Source organism: Manis javanica, chromosome 2, assembly GCF_040802235.1.
Source record: "Manis javanica isolate MJ-LG chromosome 2, MJ_LKY, whole genome shotgun sequence".
NCBI lineage: Eukaryota > Metazoa > Chordata > Mammalia > Pholidota > Manidae > Manis > Manis javanica.
Window position 1 is genome coordinate 122,648,799 of NC_133157.1, and position 24,487 is coordinate 122,673,285.

The 24,487-nt window shown below is 42.1% G+C and overlaps 1 protein-coding gene and 1 long non-coding RNA gene across 12 annotated transcripts in view; one reads left to right on the forward strand and one right to left on the reverse strand.

Moving 5' to 3' along the window:
• CAMK1D (calcium/calmodulin dependent protein kinase ID) overlaps window positions 1–24,487 on the forward strand; it is a 433,891-nt gene that overhangs the window by 241,026 nt on the left and 168,378 nt on the right. For all 11 annotated transcript variants that reach the window (XM_073229294.1, XM_073229295.1, XM_073229297.1 and 8 more), the window contains one exon: window positions 23,860–23,934. In XM_073229294.1, the coding sequence (XP_073085395.1) occupies window positions 23,860–23,934 (75 nt within the window). The remainder of the gene's footprint in view (window positions 1–23,859; window positions 23,935–24,487) is intronic.
• LOC140847852 (uncharacterized) overlaps window positions 14,881–24,487 on the reverse strand; it is a 60,158-nt gene continuing 50,551 nt past the window's right edge. The window contains exon 3 of the long non-coding RNA XR_012128059.1: window positions 14,881–22,386. This is a non-coding gene — a long non-coding RNA (uncharacterized lncRNA). The remainder of the gene's footprint in view (window positions 22,387–24,487) is intronic.

Sequence of the window (24,487 nt, forward strand, 5' to 3'; positions counted from 1 at the left end):
AAAATATAACCAAAAACACCCACCTGCTTGGTCAGACAGATGCCACCTATGTCCCTTCAGCAGCTGTTCCCAGTTGTGACAGCGCTCACATGAGACTCTTGTGGTCCCACCAACTGTCCTCTGGGCACAGGTTCTGCAGGGACAGAATGCGGGGCTGGAGAATTCATGGCATGTCATAGCTCAGCAGTGTGGGGGACCCAGGAGCTCTTGTCTCCTGTCCAGCTGATGCAGCACAACCTTTCCTTTTATAGATTCTCTTCTGGACACTCTGCCCAGCCTTCCACAGCACCTGACCTGCCTTCCCACCCTGGGGCGCCATGATTCTTGACTTTTTGTTGATGTCGATGTTATCACATCCTTGGAACTGGAGTCTGGTGTAGCTGTTCTTCCTACCAGCCCATTCCCTGTCACCTTTCTGCCACTGAGGGGCACCATCTCAGGGCTGGGGAAGGTGGAGCTCACCATAACATGAGCCAGGTATTTCGAGGCTATCATGGTGGCCAGGATTCTGGCTGTGTTCAGTGGGGTTTGGGTAACAGCATAAGCAGGAGATAGGATTTGTTTTGTTCAGTTCTGTTGGTTCATTCATTTGTTTTTCTTTAGTTCATTGATTCACACATTCAGGTGTGCCAGCTCCCTGTGGGAGCAGATAGGATGCAACAGTAGCTGAGACAGACTAAGCCTCCAGTCTGATGGAGTTACACTGGAAGGAGAAGGACTGGGGAAGTAGACAACAAACCAGAGAGTTTCAGAAGTTGTTACGTGCTGTGAAGGATAAAAGGCAGAGGACGTGAGGGTTCATGGTGGAGGAGGAGGGCTGGGGTGGGGAGGCCTCTCTGTGGATGACAGCCTGGTGTCCCAGCTCGTGACTGCTCTGGCATGGCCCGACCTGCTCATGGGGGACAGTAGTACAGAGAGCTGTCACCTCCTGGAATTTCCACCCCAGCTGAATTGCTCATGTTCTCTTTTCTCAGAAAACTCACTTAATTAAGTTGTCACCACTCACCCCTTGTTTACCAGGTGACCTCAGAGCCATGGTGTTGGCACAGGAGTTTGGCCAGGAGGTGCTGCCCTCAAGGACTCTAGTCTGGGGGAGGGCGGAGGGATAAATACACTGTTCAAAGAGAGGAGGGCCCCAGAGCCTGCCCAGGGACAGAAGAGGCCGGTTTGCATTAGGAGGTACTGGTACGTGGTCCTGCGAAAGTCCAGTCAGTAGTAATGGGGCCTTACATATTTTAATGTGACAAAACAGATTAGACCTAAGTTAAAAGCAGTATCCATGAACTGCAGAACTAAGGCTTTTGTCTTTTAATGATTCTTTTCATGCTTCTCTTTGAAAACACATGATTCCTCATAAAACCCAGCATTTCATTTTGTATTTAAATGATGCCCTATTGAACATTTTATTAGTATCAATTTACAATTTAAAGTGCATATTTCAGTAATGAGAAACAATCGACTAGGCTTGAAAGAAGATCAGCCAACTTAAAGTGGAAGAATGTCCCTCTTGATTCCTGTGTTTCTCTATCTGGACACTGTAAACATTTTCCAAATAGTCCTTGGAGTTTTTTTTTTTTTTTCAATTGTGGTAAAATACACACAACATAAAATTTACCATCTTTTCCATCTTTAAGTGTACATTTCAGTGCGACCATTGCTACCATCCAGCTCTAGGACTCTTTTCATCTTGTGAAAAGACCTTAGAGTCTGTACAGCTTCTCCAGCTAGTAGGTGTGTATTTTATTTAGCCCCATCACTGTACTAGGGATTTGACATGTTACCTGATTTACTTCTCATTGTAATCCTGTAAGGGACACATTATATACACTATTTTTACCAATGAGAACACAGACTGAGAGAGATCAAGTGACGTGCATGAAGGTATACAGCCCATAGATGTGGAATGGGAATTTGAACCTAACTTCTTCCAAAGGCAAAATGCTTTTATTGTCACAGCAGCTTTCAGTTTGAAGTTTTGATTCTGGCCTCTTGCCTTCTGTCAGTTGCTGACAGAAGCACAAATCAGAGCCCTGTTCACATTTTCTCAGAATATTAGGCATGCTTCCTTTGTGCTCACATTTTCCTAATCAATAAATATGAGCACCAACACAATAGACATATGTAAAAGCAGCTAAAAATTAAAACTATACTTTTTGAAGAGGATGTGGGGCCATATCCTGAAAATGTAACAACTGTGTATACCTCTGCTTAGAATATTCTCCCCATCCAAAAAGTCATGGGTTGGTTTTTAATGCTAACGGGAAGAAGTGACTCCCCTCGCTTGTGTGTGCCTTCCTGCCTATTGACAATGGCATTTGTGTCTGTCTTTCATGAAAACGCATGGATACATGACATAAGTTTCCTTCTTAATCTCCTCATTGGCCAGGCTGGGTGTGGAGACCAGTGGTGGAAATGTTAATACTGGAGGAGGTCCGGGGCAAAGCCTGATGTTGGTGCTTCTGGGTTTGCTAATGTACAGGTGGCTTCATTTTGGGGAGAGGCAAGTCATTTTCATAAAATTGTGCAAATGTTAGTTATCTTTTTTATTCTTGGAGGAAGCAGTCTGTTGGAGAATATGATTGGGAGTTAGCAGTAAAGCATCCTTGGCTCCCTTCCCCTTTATGATGCTGTGGTGCTATATTAAGGCATATCACTCAGATGGTAACACCAAACATATGGTAGAGGAGGGAAAGAAACGTGTTTTTTCTCTAGTTTGACATACAAATAAGAGGGAAAACACTGCAAAGGTACAAGCTAGCTTCTAATCTTAGAGAGTAGAGGAAGGCCACCCCAACCCCCCAACCTGGTAGCCTCTCCCCATCCCCATTGCCACCCTCCTCCTAGCCTGGGCCTTGGGTGACCAGGAGCAGCAGAATGGTGGGCGGAGGCAAGGTGGGTTCCCGAGAGAGGTTCTCAGGGAAGCCGCAAGCGCTGCTGTGTTGGCAGAGCCACCCCTGCCTCCTCCCTCTCCATCCCTCTGACTGCACCCTGCCACCCCACCATGTCCTGCTCTCACACACGCACACGCACACAGCAGCACCTTCCTCGTTGCCTGACTGGGAGTTCCAGGCAAAAGCCTGGGGACTGATGGGGGCTAAGCTCCTACCCAACTTTTCAGTTTTCCGCGTTCACAGATCCCAAGCTTTCAGCATATGACGCTTCCATACTTACTTTTAATGACTCTGCAGCGCCATCTGGATAAAGTCCAAATTCTTGGCCTGGTTGGTTTCTGTGATCTAGCCCCATGTTCTTGGCATTATCCCGTCACACCCACCCAACCTCCTCCCTCCCCACAGCCTTTTATAATCCAACCATATAAATTCCATGCTGTTCACAATGCATGGCGCTCTCTCCTACCTGGGCCTTTTGCAGAGGTTTTTCTCTACCTGGGGGACTCTGTCCCCTTTTTTACCCAGTCCTACCTCACTTTACTGGTCCTTCATCTGTCTTGTTCATTCTGAGCCACTAAAACTGGTCAGGCTTCCATCCCATGTGGTCCCATAACCCCATATGTAACACACAGCAGCAGGACAGCCTGCATGCTGGAGTCTCCTCAGGCACCCTGAGGGGTTCACACACAGTTCATCCTCGGAGGCCAGTAAATGTCTGCCCAGGCATGGGTGAATGCCATCCAGTCTTCACTGTGCAGCCCTCCCTGCCTCCCCTTCATTTTGTGTCATCAGATCTGGGGATGTGCAGAAAGGGGCTGGGGCAGGGAAAGGGACACTGTCTGCCTTCTCTCTGCTGTGGTAGAAGCATCCTCAGAGACACCTTCTCTGGCCCCTGCAGTCCCCCTTACTTTCCCTGTCATTCTGCCGCTTCCCTCCCAGCTTTCATAATGATCAGGCACAACCTTCCCTGGCTGTCGTCTTTCTCCACCCTCTCTGGGCTGTCCTCACGAGGGCAGGACCTCATCCCTCTGGCCTCTCTTTAGCTCTAACACGTAGCTCCTTCCTGAGACATATAAAACATTCAGTATTTGTCTGCTGAATGTGTACATTAATTATTTCAGTTGACAATAATGTCCAGGACTCCCAGCATCTCAAAGAGAAAGTCCTCTTTCTCTTTTTTTGCCTAACATATTGAGAGAAGAAGCTTTTTAAGAGGTATGATCAGAACTGTAACTCTGGGGAGAGGAAACCCCAGGGCAAAATACGTAGGTGAAACTGAAATTAGTCAAAGGGAGAAATAAAGTTTAAAACCCGTTTATTGCTTATAAACAGTGGTCTGGTCTGAGACCGTTTCTCTGTCTTGCTCTGGCAGAAGCAAGTGAAGATTCTCCCCAACCTCCGGTTCAGATAAGCCCACAGTCAGCCAGGTAATTACCCACTGATATGGAGATGAGCTACTTCTCTCCACCCCTTAGAGGGCCTGTTGATTCTCCCCACTCCAAGGAAACCTCAGGGGAATTTTCATCTCTGTTTTTTCCAGGACATACTTTTGTGGACTCTTGTTTTAAAGGATATCTAATGTTTATCTGCTTTATAATTAACATTTCATTTTCCACTGTCCATCTGTTTATTACGTGTTTAGTTACATCAATTTGCACACTGTTGGGTTCGTTACCAGGTCAGTTAAGCCCTTAGGTATTTCTCATTACAATGCTCCCTGGAAAAGGATTATTATTTAACAGTCAAATGACTTGTGGGTATATATTTCTTATTTGTGTCCCTGGTGTTCATTTGGAGATTTCTGTGTACCTGAAATTTTACATGAAAACTCTTGGTAAATCTACTGGAAGCACTGATGATTTCCTATTAGCACTAGTACCTCAAATACTATGACTTTAATGAGAAGAAAAAAACCTGTAATATAGCATTCTCTGAAACTCCCCTTTTGGATGATAGAAACTGACAGATGTCCTTATTAGTATTCTACAGAACAGCTCCTTCCTCTCACCAAGAAGAAGCTGTGTTCCTGGACCCAGCAATTGCTACTCCTAGAAAACTCTTTTTCGTTTGGTTTGCTCATGAGGCCATTTCTCTCCATTTTGGATTTTGCTTGCTGTCATCCTGCCATCACCCCATCCAGCTAGGCGAGGCTTTGTCTAAGTTACCAGTTTTGTCAGCAGGGGTGGCAGAAAGCAAAGGAAAAACTGAGCTCCGTGGTGTTGGGCAGGTTAATGAGCCCCTGTGTTCCCGATCCCCTCACTGCAGAAGTAGGCGTTGTAGTCTGTCCCGTGGGTGGGCCCTCCTTAAACTAGCCCACAGCTTTCCCCAGATTGAGTTTGCAGTAAATGTACATTGTATGGATGATATTAAGCCTTATTCAGGGAACTTATTATTTGTAAGCCTGTTTGACAATCAGCTACAAAATTTCAGAAGCAAGTGGTACTTTTCTCTGTGGAAGCCATGAGGATATGAGAAATGGATAAAATCTTTGAGAAAAGATTACAAAAAAATGATTTGGAGAGATGGAATCAGCCTATTTGCATGTCCCTGTAATTGGTAAAAAGAACATTTAGCACATGTCTTACTTATCCTCAGAGAACATTCCTGACCAAAGCTTTCCTGTGTGCTGTGTGTCATATTGCAGCTGAGGGTGCCGGGTTGCTGGACTGTCTTAGTTTCCTTGTAACACCACAAATATGATTTTTCTTTTTTTAGTGTGTGGTGACCTGAAAAAGTCAAGAATCTCTGCTCTGAACTGCATATCCTGGGAAATTCTTTCTCCCAAATCTTTTTAAAAAATGTGTCAGATATCATAGATATCCTTTGATTGAAATAAAATTTTGAAACTGTTTTGACCTCTTAGAAAAATAAGTAAACATTTAAATAATACAGACATTTAAATCTGTGACTATGAAGAATAAGTCTATCTTATATAGACTCTAAAATATATCATGGAGGAGATGGGTTGTGGACCCCTTAAGAAAAGGAAGCAGGAATCACTTGCAGCCAGCATTGAATTTTCAGCAACATCTTGACAGAGAAAAATCTCATATGCTCCTAGGAGCTTTAAGTATCACAGTGTGTGTAATTAATTCCTGGCCCATTGACCAACTAGCCTGTGATCTCCTTGAGGCCAGGGCCGAGAATCATTTAGTGCAGCGCTTACTGGACCTGGAACATATACTACATGTTCAGAAATAATTGTAGAATGAATTAATGAATATCCTTGTAGGTGAGATGGAAAACTATGTGATACCACACTGAAGTGGGCACACCCAAAGGGTGTTAATCAGTGGACAGTCTAATCTGAAAGGAAATTTCTAGGGATTTTTCCCCAGTGTTGGCTCAGGACATATTCTTTCCAATATTAGGAAAAAAAAAAAAAAACCTTGGAAGAAGACATGGACAGCATATTTATTAAATTTATATATGGCCAGAAGCTAGATTCAAAAATATTTCTCCCAATAATAAATGACATAGTAAATTAAATTTACCCTAATGCTAGTTTCTTTTTTTTGTTTGTTTGTTTTCTATACTTTTAACTTAATTTTACCACCAATTCTCTTTAGTTTATTTTAGGGTTCCTAGTTATGATTGGATCTTGACAATATAGAAAAATGATCTGTAGTCATTTCCAGTGAGTATAGGGGAATATTCTTTGAAGAAATAGTTTTTCCTAGTATACTTGAGGTAAAATCTCCAAAAAGTTGATGAGTCTTGGAAGAATGAGTCACATAGCTCCTCTTTCTTTCCCAAGTGACTGTAAAAACCAGGGATAACTTATTTATCCTCCTGTCCAAATGACATATTCTTGTTACGCAATCTGTGCAAGCTAGCTTCTTTGGGGTAAAAGGTCCCCCATGAGCATCACCCAGGTGTCCCCTGCTCTAGAGCTGTCTCAGTAAACCAAACAGGACAGAGCTATTTCATTGAATTTCCCAACAAAAATAAATGTCTCTCTTTCCATCAGTCTGAGTCAAAAAATACATACAAGCCAAACCCAAGGATCATGCCAAATGACTAAACCTTTGACACGCAAATTCAATTCTTTTCATTTTTGTGACAAATCATATAACTCAACATCTTAATATGCCTTCAAATTTAGTATTTCTTTACCCAAAGTGTTTGCCCTACTGGAAGTCTCTGTGACCTTTCTCGCCAGAAGTCCGCTTGTCCTGTTCCCCTCCTTGGTGGTTGCTCTCACCTCTGACCTTTACTCCTCCCATCATCTTATCCTCAAAGTTCCTGGCTCTTCTTAGCCATCTGAACTTTAGAGCTTCCCCTGGAATCTCAGTAATCTCCAAAGTGGAGTGATTCTGAAGGGGCTCCAGGCCCTGAATACTAAATCATACATTTTCCTTACCAGCAGCACAAGCACTCATTCATATCTGTGTAACTCCATAGAGATGTGTCTTTCTACATGATTTTTGCATAAGCTATTACAAGTTAATATTAATTCCCTGTTAATATTCCTATAAGGCTGCATTCAGTGGATCTCTTCCTTATCTCTGAAGAATGTGGAAATATGTGTCAAATTGCTCACACAGAAATTTTGTGTGTTAGGGTTAGTTTTCTAATATGCAGAAATACAAGTGGGTTTGTGTGAAGGTTGGATGATCTTCACAAATGGTTTAAGTCCATTCCTTTTCTTCTGCAAAGCTATCATTTTCTTAGCGTATGACCTTTGTCATGTGTCTCAGATATCTCATACTCTTAAGTTCGTGTCTTCCTCTGTCTTCCTTAATCTTTTCACATTTTTATGTGGTTGAGCATTTTCATGAGGTGTATGAGGAGCAGTTAACATTTTTGCACACTTTCTGTTTGACAGGAGCAACCATTTAATCCTCTGCCATTTTTAGTCAGAATTAATAATAATGACTTACTTGTTATTGAGCTAACACTACCTTCAAATCTATTTCTAAACTTAAGCATGAAATATACTTCTAGTTTTGTTTACATTTAGTGAATAACTTAGAAATGTATGAACTTCTTTTATCAGACCATCTGTGTCAATTAGGATGCATTTGATTGTAGCCAATAGAAAACAAAGCTCAAATTGGCTTAAATAATCAAGGGTGGGAATCGGCTGATGTATCTGATCCTCTGAAGACAGGGTGGGCTTACGTTTGATTTAATTCAGCACAGCAATACTCAGATCAAGATCTGGGCTTCTATCCATGTCTTTGCTCTGCTCTTCACAGCTTTGTTCTGGAGTTAGTTCCTTCTGTGGATACCAGGTAGCTGCCAGCAGCACCTAAAATGATTGGTTCCTTGTTCAAGGCCTGAGTCAAATACCCTGGTCTTACTGCCAGGTGTAGAGTTAACTTGCCCCAAGCGCAAGCTGTGTGTCAGTGATGTGGACCAAGTGGAATTCAACAACATAAAGAAGAAGGAAGGGATTGCATGGCTAATGGGAAGCAACCTGGAATCTTTCGCACCTTCTAAGTTTCTGAAAAATAACTTAAGAGCAGTTCCTCTAAAAATGCTACCAATGATGTAGGTGTTCCTAAGGAAATGTTAAAGGTAATTTGTCCATTTTCCTTATGAGGCTGTTTGACTTTATTTAAATTGTTTTCATATTATTGGAAGAATTTCTACAATTTCTCACACATACATTATAATTGAAAGTAATTAAATCATTATAAACAGCTTCTGTTTAGGATCTTCTACTAAACAGAAAATAATAAGAATCACTTAGTATTTTTTTAGTTTGTAATTAGTTTTATCCATAAACTGGATAAAAACTTGAATCCTAGTATGGGAGGTGAGAAGTAACGCATTCTTGTAACTGAATAATTTTTTTCTCAAGGATGTTAGGACATCCTAATTTCCTGAAATGTCAGTGAGCATTTAAAATATTCTTCCATTTTAATAGTTCATAGCTTCTTCCTGTTTATTTGTATAGCTTTAAAGAACCCTATCTGACCACACTTACATATGGAGTAAATATTTGAAAGAAAAAAATCTTGCTATATAACTAATATTGTTATAATATTGAAGAAATTGTAAAACTTCTCATTCTCTGGAAAAGTTAACTTAAAGAAATGCATCCATACTTTTATTTCAAAGGCAGTTCTGTAATAGAAGTGAGTTTAGGAATGAGGCAGTCATGCTTTTGAATACTGGATGGATAACTAACCTTGGGCCTGGTACCACATCCCTTGAACCTCAGTTTTTTTCCTTGTAAAAGAAGGCTAATAAGCCCCTTCCTAGCTTTTTCAGCTGTTCCAGTAAGGTATTGAAGCAAACTGTGATTATCCCAGTGTCCCGCACATAGAAAGCGCTAAGTAAATGGTGGTGATTACAAAATATATGAGACTGAACAAGAAAAGAAATACCAAAGTCCACCTGAATTGTGGGACATTATTCTGTTACTTAAAACTCCTGGATTCATGTTGGATTCTTTTACTTAAGAAACACCTAACAGATTTCTTTACAATTTTCTGTATGCCAATACTTTCTAGAAAAGCTATGGCTGTGGAAGTGTACGTGCTTATCTACATATGTGCGTATGTGCCCTTCTCGTGGGGTGGGGCTTGGGCAAGGACACCAAGGCCAAGTAGATGTCCGCACCCAGGGCATGGGCCCTCCACTTTGATCCCATGCCACACCTTGACTGGTATCTAAGAATTCAAAATTCAAACCTGGTAGGAGGTAGAAGTTACTTTTTAAAATAATTTGTTGTTTTGATGTGTAACTTCATCTATACACAAAGTCGTTTCTTCATAGAATATAAAAAAATTGTATTCTGGGATGTTTTGTCATCATAACCAGTTGAGAGCTTGTCAGGTAGTTATCTAACTTTCCCATCTGTAAAGGGAGGGCTGGCTAGAGCACTGGCTCCCAGATTTGACTAATCATTAGAATTGCCAGAGACGTTAAAAGACATACATAGTCCTCAGTTCCACTGGCCTAGCAGTGGTGTCTGGGGACTTGGTGAGAGCTGGAAATGGCATGCCTTCAACGTCACATGGGGGATCTTGGTGGTGAGCTGGCTTTCACTGCCACTCCACTAGATGGACTTCAGTGTTTATTTAATCTCCATTTCAAAGCTGCTTTTCCAATACATGTGCAGATCAGGGCCTAGTGTTCTTTGGGAGATACTTGGTCTATTCACCATCTCTTTAAGATCTGTGCTCTGCCGAGTCTGAGCGCATACTAATACAGAGAGGCAGCCATGAGGACCACAGCCTTTACTTTCATTCTGTGATGTTACAAGGCACCAAGTTTGAATGACAGTTAAGAAGAAAAGAGAACAGATAGATATGTCTCTGAGAGGAAAGAGAGGCCAAACTGATAAATGGCCAGAGGCTGTGAGCTAGGAGCCCATGGATGTTTAGGCGAGTCTGCCTTACCAGAAATTTTATTAAGTAACTGGCAGTTCCTCTAATTAAAGTGTTTGTGGTTGATGGAGATGAAAAGTCTTTCCAGTATGTACTGTGTATTTTCTGAAGTCAGTGGCACTCCAATTCTGATGTGGGAAAACACTGTAGAACAAAACCCCAGATAATGACAGATAATGTTTCCTTTCTCAGAATCCCCTTTTTCTTTAGAGGGAAAAAAAATGGCGTAGAGTCATGAACTTGACATTTTGCAGGACTCCAGTCTTTCTCTCACTACCTATTAAGAGCTCTTGCCTTAGTAGCCTCAGTCCCCAAGTAGATCTAGACATTTACACTATGGTCAGATTGACTTTTTCTGCTTGTTAATGATGAAAGAGAAAAGTGTGTATGAACTCTCCACTTGGGAAATTAAAAGTGGAGTAGAGTGAAGTGAAATTTCAGGTTTAAAGTAACTCTGTTAGGAAATAGGGTTAGGACTTCAAGCATGGTTTTTAAGGAACTACTAGACATTGCCCAATTTAAATATCCCTGCAAAACAAAACACTGCACTGGCGTTTTCTAGAGCTGGATTTTTATGCTTGCATACTACTTCCTAGTTCCTTTAAGCATAAAATCTACACTGCTGAACTTGGCAACAAAGCCTATCATAATATTCCCCAATCTACCCTCATGAATTTGTCTCTCATGATGCCTACCCACCTAAGTATTCTATGTCCCAACCCAGCACACCTCATTCTTCTGTGTCTCTGCAGGTGCTATTCCCTCTCCAGTATGCTCTGTCTTCTGATACCTGGTGCATCTGCCAGTCCCTGAGTGCACATAGCCTCTTGGGGTGCAGGCCTGCCGAGTGCCCAGGCGGAGTAAGGCGCTAGTGCAGGCCGTGCCCCCCAGTCTGTGTGGGGCTCCTTGGCCAGACATTGGTCTTATTGTATCATGCAGTCTACATTCACACCTGTCTTCCCACACAGTCTTGGGAGCCACTTGGCTGCAGGGACTGTGCTAATTGATCTTGACATCCCCACTGCTCAGCCTCATGCCCAGAACTCGTAGGTGGCTTCTCCATGTTTTACGAGGTCTAGGTGTACGAGTTTTATGCAAGCTCAGCAAACAATGGCCACGATGCTCCCCTGAGGGCTCTTGTACACAGTGAACTTGGCAAAAGGGCACACGCTTCCACCTGCAGTGCAGTCGGTGGCATTCTTGGGTCCATTGTGACGTCTGTCAGGCTGTCTTACTAAGTAGAGATTCTGTGGGTTTATTCTTCATGGAACCACATCAGGCCTCGGGATGCTAAGTCTGCCACCAGCCCCATCCCTCATCCCCCAAGGAGAAGAGTGAGAAAAGAGGAGGAGCTAGCAAATAATTCTTCTAACTCCACATCCTTACAGCAAGATCTGGAACTGCCAGTGATCTGTCCCCAGATGAGCATTTGCCTCTCCCTCAGGCTCCCGAGAGGCTGCAGCCCGCCTTCTTGCAGGGGTGGCTGCCTTCTCATTCTGCATCAAGACTGGAAAATAAGTGGGACTCAGTCTTCTGCTTGCTTTTCAGGAGGCATCACATTTTGCTCCTTCCTCCACACATGCTGTTGTTTTCTGTGTTTCTTTACCCCTCAGATGTTCTTGGCATCATTTCCCTGAGATAGATCATTCTGCCAGGTTCTCTGCCTGCAGAGTGTACTACACAGTGCTGGCTGCCCCCCAGCCTCTGGTGAAATAGCAGTGCCACTGCATGGACCCAGCACTGTGTGACCTTAGACTGGGCTTAGGGAGAGTGGCCCCCAACTTGTGTGTGTGTGTGTGTGTGCATGTGCATGCATGTGGTGTGTGTGTGTGTGTGCACCTTCTCACCCCCTTACCTGTCTCTGTTGTTGACTTGTTGACGCTAAAAAAAAAACTTTAAAGAGACCAGAGATTCAGGAATAAGTACATTAGCATCTTCAGTAATAAGTTTCTGAGGACAAATCTTCTCTTTGTGTCTGAAAATATATGAATAATGTCTTCTCCAGGCAGAGTAGAGAAAAACCCTTTTATTCACTTCAAAACTGTTTACTGCCCTGGTTTCCCTTCTCCTTCCCTTTTTTCCTGTTTCTTGTTTTCTTTCCTTCATCCTTTTTTAGTAGCACAATGCTTTTAAATTCTTCTGTAGAACCCCCATATATAAAGAGGTAAGAAATGTAGTATTTTAACTGTATTAGAAGCCCTGCTGAGGAGAGCACAGGTGAACATGTTGGGAGTCTCTGTCATTGTGTCTGCTGCCGTTGGGCCTGTGCAGTTGTATTTCCCTGCAGTTTCTAAAATATTTATTGAGAACCTGGAAGATTTGGGGGAAACCAGATTGGAAAGCACAGATCAGTGTGCTTCCTCAGTGAAGTCTAGCCATTGGCCTAATGTGCTCTGATGCTTGGATGAAAAAGACCTCTACGCGTTGCTCTGAAAAAGGCAGAGTGCCTGAAAGGTGCCCAGTGGCCTGTGTGTGACCTCAGGCTGGCCTGGCCCTCCCACTCGCCGGCTTGCAGCTGGTGCCTGGCCCCTGGACGCGTCAGCTGCTCTGCTGGAGCCTACGAGGTGGCAGCAGCCACCCACCTGCCCCTTGGATATCAGCAGGGCCTGTCCACGCAGCTGGAGTCCTCAGCCCCTCGTGGCAAAATTGCTTTTTTAATTTCCTTCTAAACTCGGGAATAGAAAACTGGGTGAATAGCAACTGATTTATTTACCACACTCTCTTAGTAGTCCTGATAATTTGCATATTGCCCTGGAGGTGATCCGGGGAAACTTCTCAAGACCTGACATCCCTTGGGTTATCATGGTCTTTATTAGCAGGACATACTACAACTGTAAGCTCAGAACTGCCTCAGCATTGAACACCCGTCTGCCGTTTTAAAACCGCAACTGGGAGAGGTGATGTGTGTATCATACACCTCCTTTTAAAAATTCATTGACAACACCACACATGCTCTTCTTCCTCATCCTGCATCTCATCGCAGTTATGAAGAAATTCACTCTAGATTTCTCAAAAAAAAAACCAGAGTTGCCCTTATTACACACACTTATAGAGGTTTTCTGTGTGTTTTAAGTTATATACACACACATATATATAAAGCACACAGCCACCCACAAACACCCTCATGAATTCACAACCTGTAAGTGCTTGTAGAAAATGTCTTCTTCCATTTGAACGTGCCTGCTTTTCTGAAGCCTGTGTCTGACCTAAACAGTCGGTGTGACAGCATTAATTACTGATGTGCAGAAACTAAGGAATGCTCAATTCTGCACGATTATCTCTGAACGTGGACACCTTTCCTGGAACAGCGAGAAATGCTTTACAGCTCAAGTTCAACCCTCCTAAGCCTGGAAATGAACCAATATTAGACAGTTGTTCAAAGCAGACTTCCCTCCTCCTCTGGTTTTCTTCTTATTCTTTTTCACCCCATCTTTTTCCTGTACAGTCTGCTTCCCGCTGTATAGACAGTGGTGGCACACCATTGCAGCAGATTTAGTGAGATGCATGGTCAGGTCTAGAGGGAGCTACCATCTAGAGGGAGCGTGGCTGCAGGCCTGGGCCTCTTGCTTCCTCACCAGCGCTCCTGGGTCTCTGTGTCAATATAGACACTGCCTGTGCCAGGCCACGCAGCTGAGCCTCCCAGCCAGGGCACCCCTTGGCTTGGCATAGACCTGGGTTCAAGTTGAATACAGAACGTTCATTATGGGCATTAGCAAAGAGAAAACATGAGGCTTTCATGATAGGAAAGAAAAGGGGAATGATGCCTTTCCCAAGATTCTAATGACTTGTTTTGGTCCCCTATCCCTTCATGCTGACATGGATGCAAGTGTTCAGAGCTAGAGGCCTCTTAAGATACTTCTTGAAATCAAGCCCAGTGTCCCTAAGTCTGGGGCCCAGAATGTACACAGTGAAGCTGCAAGATGCAGCCTGGGCCATTGGCACCAAGCTGTATATCAGCGGCAGTATGTCAGATAGACATGGCTTCCAAATTCACACTATAATCATCTGCACTGAACCTAGAACACACTTTCTGAGATTCTCCTTCAAATGGCTTTTGGATATTGTATTTTCGTTTTAGTGGAGCTAGTAAATCAAAGTTATAAGACTTCACCTCTGTTCTGGGGCAGATGAGCACCTTGATGTTCTCCAAGACTCTAGGCATCTATTCTCATGTGAAAACATCCAGAAAAATATGTTACCCTTTGACAGAAAGTTACTAAAAAATCCAGAGAAGGGAGTGGCAAGAGTGGCAACATTCCCTTAAATGTGTTAGTGTTTCAAAGCCTTACTAGGAAATATTAGACACTAATGTTATAGTTAGCCAGTTGAAATTTGTTAATTTTACAAACTCTTTGCCTGAGAGTACTAATGTGTTGGCCAAGTACCCTTGAACCTTATTCTCAGGATATCCTGAATCTTACCTTTAAATCAGACCTATTATATATGTATTCAGCCAAGAGAAATTTAAAACTGCCACTGAAGCCGTGAAATTACCACCTCCCAAGTGCCCAAAGGTGAATCCTTTCCTAGTCTTCTAAGGTTTTCACGAATGCAGCAACTTAGCAGTGGTTTTCAAACTTTGCATTTGAATCCCTGGGGAAATATATATATATATATTTAAATCCTCATGCCTAGGCCACATATATATATATATATATATATATATATATTTAAATCCTCATGCCTAGGCCACATATATATATATATATATATATATATATTTAAATCCTCATGCCTAGGCCACATTCCAGACCAATTAAATCATAATCTCCAGGGGCAGACCTAGGTATCAGTATATTTGAAAACTCCTCAGCTAATGCTATCTTACATCTGGTTTTGAGACCCACTGGTAACTTACGGGTGATAACAGAAGCAGGAAAGAAATTGACAGCGTCAGATCTTGTAATCTTTTTTGATTCAGCTTCCTGTCTGTAGACTTCAGGAAGGCCAGAATTAACTGCTTGTTCATTTATTCATTTTTGTGCAACATTCATAATATTAGCACACAGCACTGGTTTAGGACTGACTTATTTTTCCTTTGAACTAAAGACAACCAGGTCTTGGCTGGATCTTCTGGAACTATTCTGGACATGAGCAAATCACCTGGTCATTTCTCTGCGGGCCAGGACATTGTCAAGGCTGACTCTAGAGAAGGAAAAGAAGGTCCTTTCTGTTTAATGATCTCCTATCGCAAGAAATTCTGTTCTGTGGCTAACTTTCAAACTTACTCTGAAGAAGAGCCTGTTGAAGCATGAGTTGTAAATCTAGGCTCTGTGGAGCAAGCACTGTTCATATATACCTCAATACCCTTTGCCTCATTATAATTTTAGATCCATTGATTGTTAGAGTTGGAAAGGACCTGTGAGAGTCTCCTGCTTGACTAATTTCTAGATGAGACAACTGAAACCTGGAAGGTGATGTGGCAGGCATGCAGCCCATGGAGGCAGAGCCAGCCTAGGTGGTGCCCTTCCCATGGTACCACTAGCCCTGCCTCCCTGCATACAGATGTGGCCAGGCCCCCATCCTGTGTGCCCTACATTGTATGTACAAAGGATGCCTGAGATGCCTTTTTGAAAATATGGTCATATTAGTTTTAATTGCGTGTTTTTAAGGATTCAAAGCAAAGCTCATCTGACAGGGAGAGAGCATCACATGTGATAGTTAACCCTTAAAAGAAGCAAAGCTGGCTTGCATTCTCAAGACGTATTTGTTACCAGCCTCTGCCCTGTAGTCTCCCATTGATTACAGTTCCATCTGCTGGCTGCAAAGAGAAATGATTTGATGTTTTTGATTTTGAATTCTGGTCTTTCCTGGAGTGGCCTATATGCTTAATAGACACGGTATCTATCTCTATCTAATAAAATACATATATATGTGTGTGTATATGTATATATATATGTGTGTATATATATACACATATATATGTATGTGTGTGTGTATATTGCCTCTACACGTGTATATATGTGTATTTATAAAGATAATGAGACCACATATTTTAATGCTCATTTAACAAACGATGAAATTAAGTCAGAAAGTAATGACTTGTCCGAAATCTTACAGATGTGACAGAGCTGAGGCCCAACCTAATCTCCTGATTGCTTGAGCAGTTAAACTAATTAGTATGCATTCTTTTATGTCTAGCATTATGGACATATTTTGGGGAACTAGGTGTTAATGATTCCAATCAAGAACTTTTTTAAAAAGCACCTGTTTGAAAAAGTCTTGGAATACAGCAGTCCAGCAGTCTTTCTCCACCTGAGCTCAGTGAGAGAATCAAGCCCTTAATACCCTAAGGCAGTCACTGTATATGCTGAATTCACTTACTCTCCTATGCCAACTAGAATGGTGTCATCCTTGGGGCAATTGAGAGAAGTCATTTGGATCATTTTTTCTGTTCTGTGTTTCAGATGAAGAATCCCATTTCAGAAAAACTGACAGGTGAATGCTTAGAGAGCAAGGCCAGGGAGAAGAGGGAGAAAAATTAAGTGATTATAAGCAGAGTGATCATCTATAAAATAGGAATAATAATGCATACTTTATTGAGTTTTTGAGTGAATGAAGTAACATCTGTGAATGTACCTGTTAAGTTATAAAGAAGAAAGGGATTATTTTTTAATATCATCTGGCAAATATTTAAACTTTATCACTTTCCCTGTGACTGACAGTATCCTATTTTCTCAGCGTTATTTCCCATACTGCTTATAAACACGGGGAAAAAAAATCTGCCCCAAGAAAGTAGAAATGAAACGTTTTATTAAAAATAAAAGCATAGTGTTTACTTAAACAAGCAAGAGTGTTCGTAAGACATCAGAATTGTCTTCCAGTGTTGTTGAGGCAATTCGCCTTGCCAGACAACCATAGCATCTTTTCTGGCAATAAAATTTAAATGTTCCAGACCATTTAGGAAAAAGGAGTGGTAGGTCGTTTAAGACCTCGTCCTAACAGTCTGCGCCTGAGTGGGGCTTGCTTTTCCCCTGAGTAACTGGACAGTTGACCCAGAAGTGCCTAGCAGTGGAGGACAGGAAGCGTGTCGTAACTTCCATCTGTGCCCTTGTGAGGAAATTCGTTTCTTCGCCATACTCGCTCTGCCCTCGCGGGTTAACCGCCTTGTCTCCTGTCTGCTGCTTCTGATTGTATTTCCTTCTGTTCCGTGCCCTTTAATGGCCTCTTTAACCCAAGTAGGTGAGTGTCCACACAAAGGAAAGGTGTTTTGTTGCCTTTTCCTTCTGATAATTCTCATAATACTCACAACTGCTGCAACAGTGTTTACCCCCTCCATGTCAGTGAGGGTGAGACAAAGCAAAAATGTTCAACTTTCCTTTCTCTTCTCTTTTGTGTTTTCTTAACTTTATTTATTTTGCATGGAGTTCAAAATTTGTGGGTCCTTGAACTGAGAATTAGACTGGAAGGAGCACTTGTGTCGCTGTCATTTCAATGGAACACCTGTTCTTTAGGTCCTGATGTTCCCTCCAGCTTGGGGGCTTTGGAATGAGACTTGCTTGTGCATTTCACATTAATTAACTTTAAAATATTTACCTGGCTCTTTCTGGGGTTTTTTTGCATGGCTGTCAGTTACTATGTAGGCAGGCATCTGCATCGGTGCTCATATGCTGTTTTTCCATTCATCTTTTCTCTCTTTCTCTCTCTGCCTGGGCCCACTTCCCTCTGTTCACCTCTTCTGCCCATTATTGGGGATTATGGAGACCTTAGATTGCCATGTAAACCATCTACCCTCTGTGCATAGATGTATTAGCTCATGTTTACTTTGGGCCTTGGTAGATGATAAGTGATTAAAATTGAGGTTTGTTTCATCCCCTAAAATTGCATCTAACATTGTTCCTTTGAATTAGGCATATTTTAGAAAAATCTGCTGCTCAGGGTTGAACGTTCCTCATGTATATGAAAATCCTCTTGACCATGTTTTGGAAAGACTGAGTTGAGTGCTGACTGACGGATTTATGCAAGGTTAACAGAACCTTGGTTTTCCAGTTGCTTGTGGCTGACATCCTGCCTCTTTTCTCTGTCCACTTTGTTCGCCCTTTTGATGACACTAGCAAATCTGCGCTGATGAAAGGCTGTTTCTAATTTTAATTTTTGGACTCCTCTGTTCTTTCTGCTTCTGAATACCTCTTCCTTTGGTTCCCTTTGACCCACTGGGAATTCATCTGTCAGGATATTCATGACTAAGTATCTTGAGAGCTTCTAATAAATTTCAGGGTAGTTCAGCAAACCTCTGCACCCCCAGAAGTGGACATTATATGTTAGTTATTATGAAATTTAATAACTTGACTTCAGGTGTTATAATTTTACACAAATAACTGAATTTATATGAATGAGGTCTTTGATATTCTCATTACAGTTAATATGAAGTTTTAGTGTAAGTGGTTTAAAACAGGCTTGGGAGTTGGAATCTCAGCAATTCCAATTACCAGTCATATGACCTTGGGACACTTACTTAATGTCTTGGAGTCTTAGTTTTCCCCTTTTAAAAATGGGGAGAATGATAACAAAATGGAAAAACGTAGTTCAGACTCTGTCTCCTGTGAAGGGAAAAGCCCCATTCTTCCCAACTGTATGTTTCGTTGGGTTTGATTAATTTGCCAGAGCAGCTCACAGAACTCAGAGAAACACTTAAATTTTACAAAAGAATGTGATAAAGGGTTACAGATAAAAAGCCAAATGAAGAGATACTGAGAGTTAGGTGTGGGAGGGTCCCAAGCGCAGGAACTTCTGTCCCATGGATTTGGGGTGTGTCATCCTCCAGGTATGAGTATGTTCACTCACCCACCTGGAAACTCTCCAAACCTTGTACTTGGGGATATTATGGAAGCTTTGTCATGTAGGCATGATGAGTCCTTAACTCCATTTTCAGCCCTTTCTCCTCAGGAGAATGGGGCAGGGGCTGAAGATTACAAGCTTCTAATCGTGGCTAGTCTTTCTGGTGACCAGCCCCATCCAGGAGCCCGTCCAGAGTCACCTCACTAAAATAAAAGATACTCCTGTCACCCAGGAATTTACAAGGGATTTAGGAGCCCTATGTCAGAGATGTTGCTCTTGCCATTTAGGAAATTATGAAAAGTTGTAAGTGCTCCTCTATCACTTAGGAAGTTATGAAGGTTTCCTGGAGCCCTGTGCCAGGAATGGGGGACAGATAACAATAATTTTCTGTTATCTCCAGCTGCTTCATAGGATTGTTGTATTAAGTGAATAATTAAAAATATTTAGTACAGTCGACACATAATTTAACACTCAATAAATGGTATATATAACAGTAATGTAAGTAGGGCCACAGAAAGTTATAAAATTAGTTCATCACTAGATTTAGATGTCTTATATCCCAGGGGAGTGAAGAAATTGATTGCACTTATCTCAAAAGAATCACAGTTGAAATGTTTGAGAAAACAATATAAGAGATGTTGGCAAATTTTCCAAACATAAAAAAGGTAGAATGTGATGTGTATAGACTGGGAAGTTTGACCCTCAATGCACAGCATGATTCTGGAGCAGTAAATTAAACAGATGGTTTGTGATCATTTAGACTGTAGTGGTTGCTAGGAGCCACCACAGGCTTACTAAGAACAAATCTTCCCAAACATCCCGTTCCCCTTTTAAATAGTATTATGTGGTATGTAAAACTGAGGAATGTGATTTCAGCAAAGAATCTAATTGTCTCCTTATGGATAGGATGGTAAAATACAAGCTAGATGGGTTTGCAACTAGTCAGCAATGGAACAGCTGAATAATGTCCTGGTTCCCAGGATGGGAGTCTCTGGGGGAGCTCTGACATACAACATTCCCCTGCAAGACTTTAACTAGGAATTCAGATTTAGGCATAGGGGATGGATGTGCACCAACCAAATGTGCAGATGCCCCAAAGTTGAGAGGGATAGTAAATATAATAGATGAGAGAATAAAAATTCAGAATATTCCTGATCATCTAAAGTACTGCGTGGAACCCAAAAAAGCCTAATTTACTGAAGCTAAAGGCAAAGACTTTAAGGCCAAAGGTCAAGACTGAGTAAGAAAGGCAATCTTGTTTGGTAGAAGTTCAGGTAAAAATGAATGGATTATTTAGCTGTATTCTTTCATTCATGCAGCAATTACGTATTGAAAATACTGCCTGCTGTGCCCTTTTCTTGCCAATGGGGAGACAATAGTGAGCAAAACAGTTTACAATTCCTACCTCCTTGAAGCTTATATTCTGTATGTGCCAACAGTTGTATAATTAACTGCTTTTAAAAAAAGAACATAATGTTAGGCTTTATTTGCAAAGTATGCTATCCAGCTCATGATCGTTAATAGTTCTGCTCTGTTATTGAGTACCCTCTTCTTGATGCTGTGCTTTACCCTGGGATTCCTACTTTCAGTTCTGAATACTATAATTGGGACAACCAAGAGTGACAATAACATTATCAGAAAAATATAAACCATGTTGTAGGAGGATTGGTGGGTAAAAAGAGAAGACTCAGCGGAGATATATCTCCCTTAAACATTTACTTACATCATGTATGAGAAGAAGGTCTAAGCTTGTTCTCTGTTGCTCCCAAGAGACACTACTAATTACAAGGAGGCTTATTTCTGGTAAATATGAAAAAGACTGCCTGTGAAGAGTCCTGGCTGCAGGCAGATGCCCACTGTGTGGCCCCAGGAGGGCTGAGCTGTCTCTCTTGGGATGTCTAGTACAGTGCCTGGTAGATGGTGTGGGTGCTCAGTGGTATGTGCGCGGATGTTCATATGCCCTTTGGTGAAGATAGCCTGTGTACCAAAATAAGGTTAAAATTTTAAGTTCAGCTTTTATATATCTTCAGGAGTCTGAGGGGGAAGTAAAGTGCCTGAGAACAGCTGTGGGAGGCCAGAATGGTTTCTCCTATCACGTTCTAACATCTTCAGGTTAATTAAACCACTTTTCTTAAGAGACATTTAAGAGGCCATTTTTAGGATTTCTTTGAAATTTTTGAAGTGTGCATATTTAAACATTACCCCTCCCACCTCATTCTCCATCATTTTGAGGCCTTCGCTGTAATTCTGAGCCATATAAGGCTGTGCTTTCTCTGAACTCACTGGCAATTCTACAGAGTTCAGCATTTAATTCTTTCCTATTTGCTTTATGGGACTCTTCAGCGAGTTGATAAGCTTTTTGAGGTCAACGTCTTAGTTTATATTTTTCTTATATTCTCTGAGAAACATAGCAAAAACTCAATAAATGACAATTGCTTGACTGAGTCATTGGTTAAGAGGGATAGTCAGTACAAGTATCATTAAAGCCACTGAAGAATTCATATAAGACATGGCAGGTTAAGTAGACTTCAGTTTCTCTCTCCTTTCCATCCAAAGAAGAGATTATATTCTTAATTTATTAGAGTCTTCTACTTTGGTCAGGTGCTTTACAAATAGTTGATTCTTTGTATACAGTTGAATCTGTATTCATGGCTGGACTCCAGGGCTCAAACAGCCTTCTTGGCGCAGCCTTAGAGGGGAGCTGGGGCTGCAGATACAAACCTCAACGCCCAGTTTAGAGTCTCATTGACTATGAGTCATGTATCTAGGCTGGCCAGATCTAGCACATGAAAATGCAGGGCACCTGGGACATACTTACCCTAAAAAAGTATCTGTTGTTTATGTAGCTTTAAACATAACTGGTGCCCTGCTCTTTATCTGGCAATGCTACATATACACAAAAACCATCTTTTATTGTCCCAGAAGTCTCAACTCTTAATTAACCTCTAAGTTTACTTCACTGAAAGAAAATGTGCCCATATGATTGATTCCAATGGCAAATTTTAAAAAATGAACAAAAGGGAGAATCGTATGCTGTATGCTTTTTATGGTCAGACTCTTTCAGGTATATCCGGTAGTAGTAACTCCACAAACATCTAGGTAACCTTGGCAGTCCCAAACTTATCTGTCATGGCTTCCTGGGGGGCATAGTTTACTTGGTTCATGGAGTACATTACTGATATTATTTTGCTCAGGTATCAAAGTAAACCACTGCCAACAGATAAACTGTTGGGCTGTCCACGCTGGAATCTGGTGAATGCGAACTGAGTGTGGTCTGTCGTCTCAGCTCCTGCCAACAGCTGCACTGAGTAATCGGAGCTGCAGACATCAAAGCACTGTTCCTCTCAGTTAACTGGTGTGTTCTCTTCTTTCATCTGCTTAAAGGAAAGGTGATATTCTGATTAGTTCCACCTCATAAACTTGTTTTTGAGTGAAAGACATCTCACACTTAGGAAAATTGCCTTCATTTTCCCTAAGTAATGATTCTTGCTGTTTTGTAGCGATAACCTTTAAATATCATTCATTCATTTAGCAAATGTTTATAAGCAGATGAATGCTGAATGAATTCAAGGAGAAAACAGAATGGGTAGCATGTAGTCCATGCTTTCAAGGATTCATGGGAATCTGTACATTAAATGCTTGTTTTTAAATGGGTCAGGAGTCATTTCATGATAGGAGTTGATTAGCTCACAAAGTAGTGAAAATATTCTTCTCTCAAATGCTTTAAGTAAATATCAAGTCTTATATTCTGAGCAGAAGCTACTGTTAATGGGTAGTGCCAGGGGCCAGCAGAAGGAAACAGGGCTGTTTCCTTCTTTTAGGATTAAGCATGAAAACATTGTTGCCCTGGAAGACATTTATGAGAGCCCAAACCACCTGTACAGGGCTGTTTCCTTCTGGCTTGGTTCTGTAATTAGATCTTCTTACTCTAATGCAGTCCACAGAGCAGCAGCAGCCACCATCTCCTGGGAACTTGTTGGAAATTCAGATTCCCAGGCCCCACCTGGACCCACTGAGAGAGACGGGGCCATGCAGTCAGGATCCCAGGTGATCTGTGTGCCTGCTGAGGTTGAGAAGCACTGGTCTAGAGCAAGATTTCTCCAGCTCTGTGTTGTGCATACAGTTGTCTGAGGATCTTATTAAAATTGATTCCTACTCTTAGGAATTCTGAATTTGTATGACAAGGGTGGGCCCGAGAATTTGCATTTCTAACAAGTGCCCAGAGATGCTGGTGCTACCCATTTGCAAACCACACTGTGAAGAGCACCCAGTCTAGTTCCTTCTGGTGCTCATGTAACCTTCGGTGATGGTAACTGCAAACCCGAAGAGGGGATCAATCTGGTTTTCCTTTGCTTGTGCTAGAGTCATGAACATGACAGTGAAACAGGTCCCTGGAACATCACACCAGTTATGGGGACAGATGTGCACACAGTGAACTAACTGTTTGTTCAGGCCAGTCTATGATGGCCATTGTAAGCCTGCAGGAGAGAGAGCAATTCAATTCTCCATGGGGCTCAGCCATTTGAGTTGGGCTCTGAAAAATAGTAGGATTTCCATGGTTTGGCCCATTCCTGTGATTGACAGGAATGAATGCAAGGAAGCTGGGGTATACATGAAGCAACACTAGTTAATGCAGTGTTACTATCCTGTGGGGAACAGAGCCTCAGGAATGGAGGGGAGCAAAGGGGATCTTTGGGAGACTGGTCTGGAAGATAGTCTGGGGACAAGATCATGAAGAGTCTTATACATCACATTATGTCATCTTAGAACCTTTTGCTCTAATGTGTTTTACAAATTTTCATGCCTAATTGCACTTACATCCTGTGTGTCTTTTTTTTTTCTTTTAGAATTAAGCATGAAAACATTGTTGCCCTGGAAGACATTTATGAGAGCCCAAACCACCTATACTTGGTCATGCAGCTGTAAGTACCTTGCTGAATTGATGAGGGTAGACCAAGGGTTGCAAACCCAAATGTCTAAATAGCCAGGTGGTAAAATAGACTAATGTAGGTGAGCCATGTAAGACATAGGAGTGGTGTGAACCTTGGAGGTTGGAGGTGCATGTATCCATCTAGAGATAGTGGGCCAAACACGGGGGTCTGCAGGCCACCCCGGTCTAGTCTGCAGCCACGGGCTGGACTGCACATGTGGCGCCCTCACGCCGGACGGGCTGACACTGCAGGGCACTGTGTTGAGGATGTGTCTCTTGCTTTTTAATGTGATAGGTCCACATGTTGCTTCCTAAGAAAACTTCAGTGGGCCCGCAGTGAAGTACACTCTGTTCTTGTCTCCAGGAGAAACTCCCACTCCTGTCTTAATTTCCAGGGCTGCTGGGGAGGGCAGCAGATAGCAGCTGTGTGCCTGTCCCTTGCCTTGCAGCCTTCTGCTGGCACATAAATGCACATGGGACTGAACTGGAATTCATGCCAGACAGAAGACAAGTCTAGGTGGGTCAGACCATGGCATTATCACCCC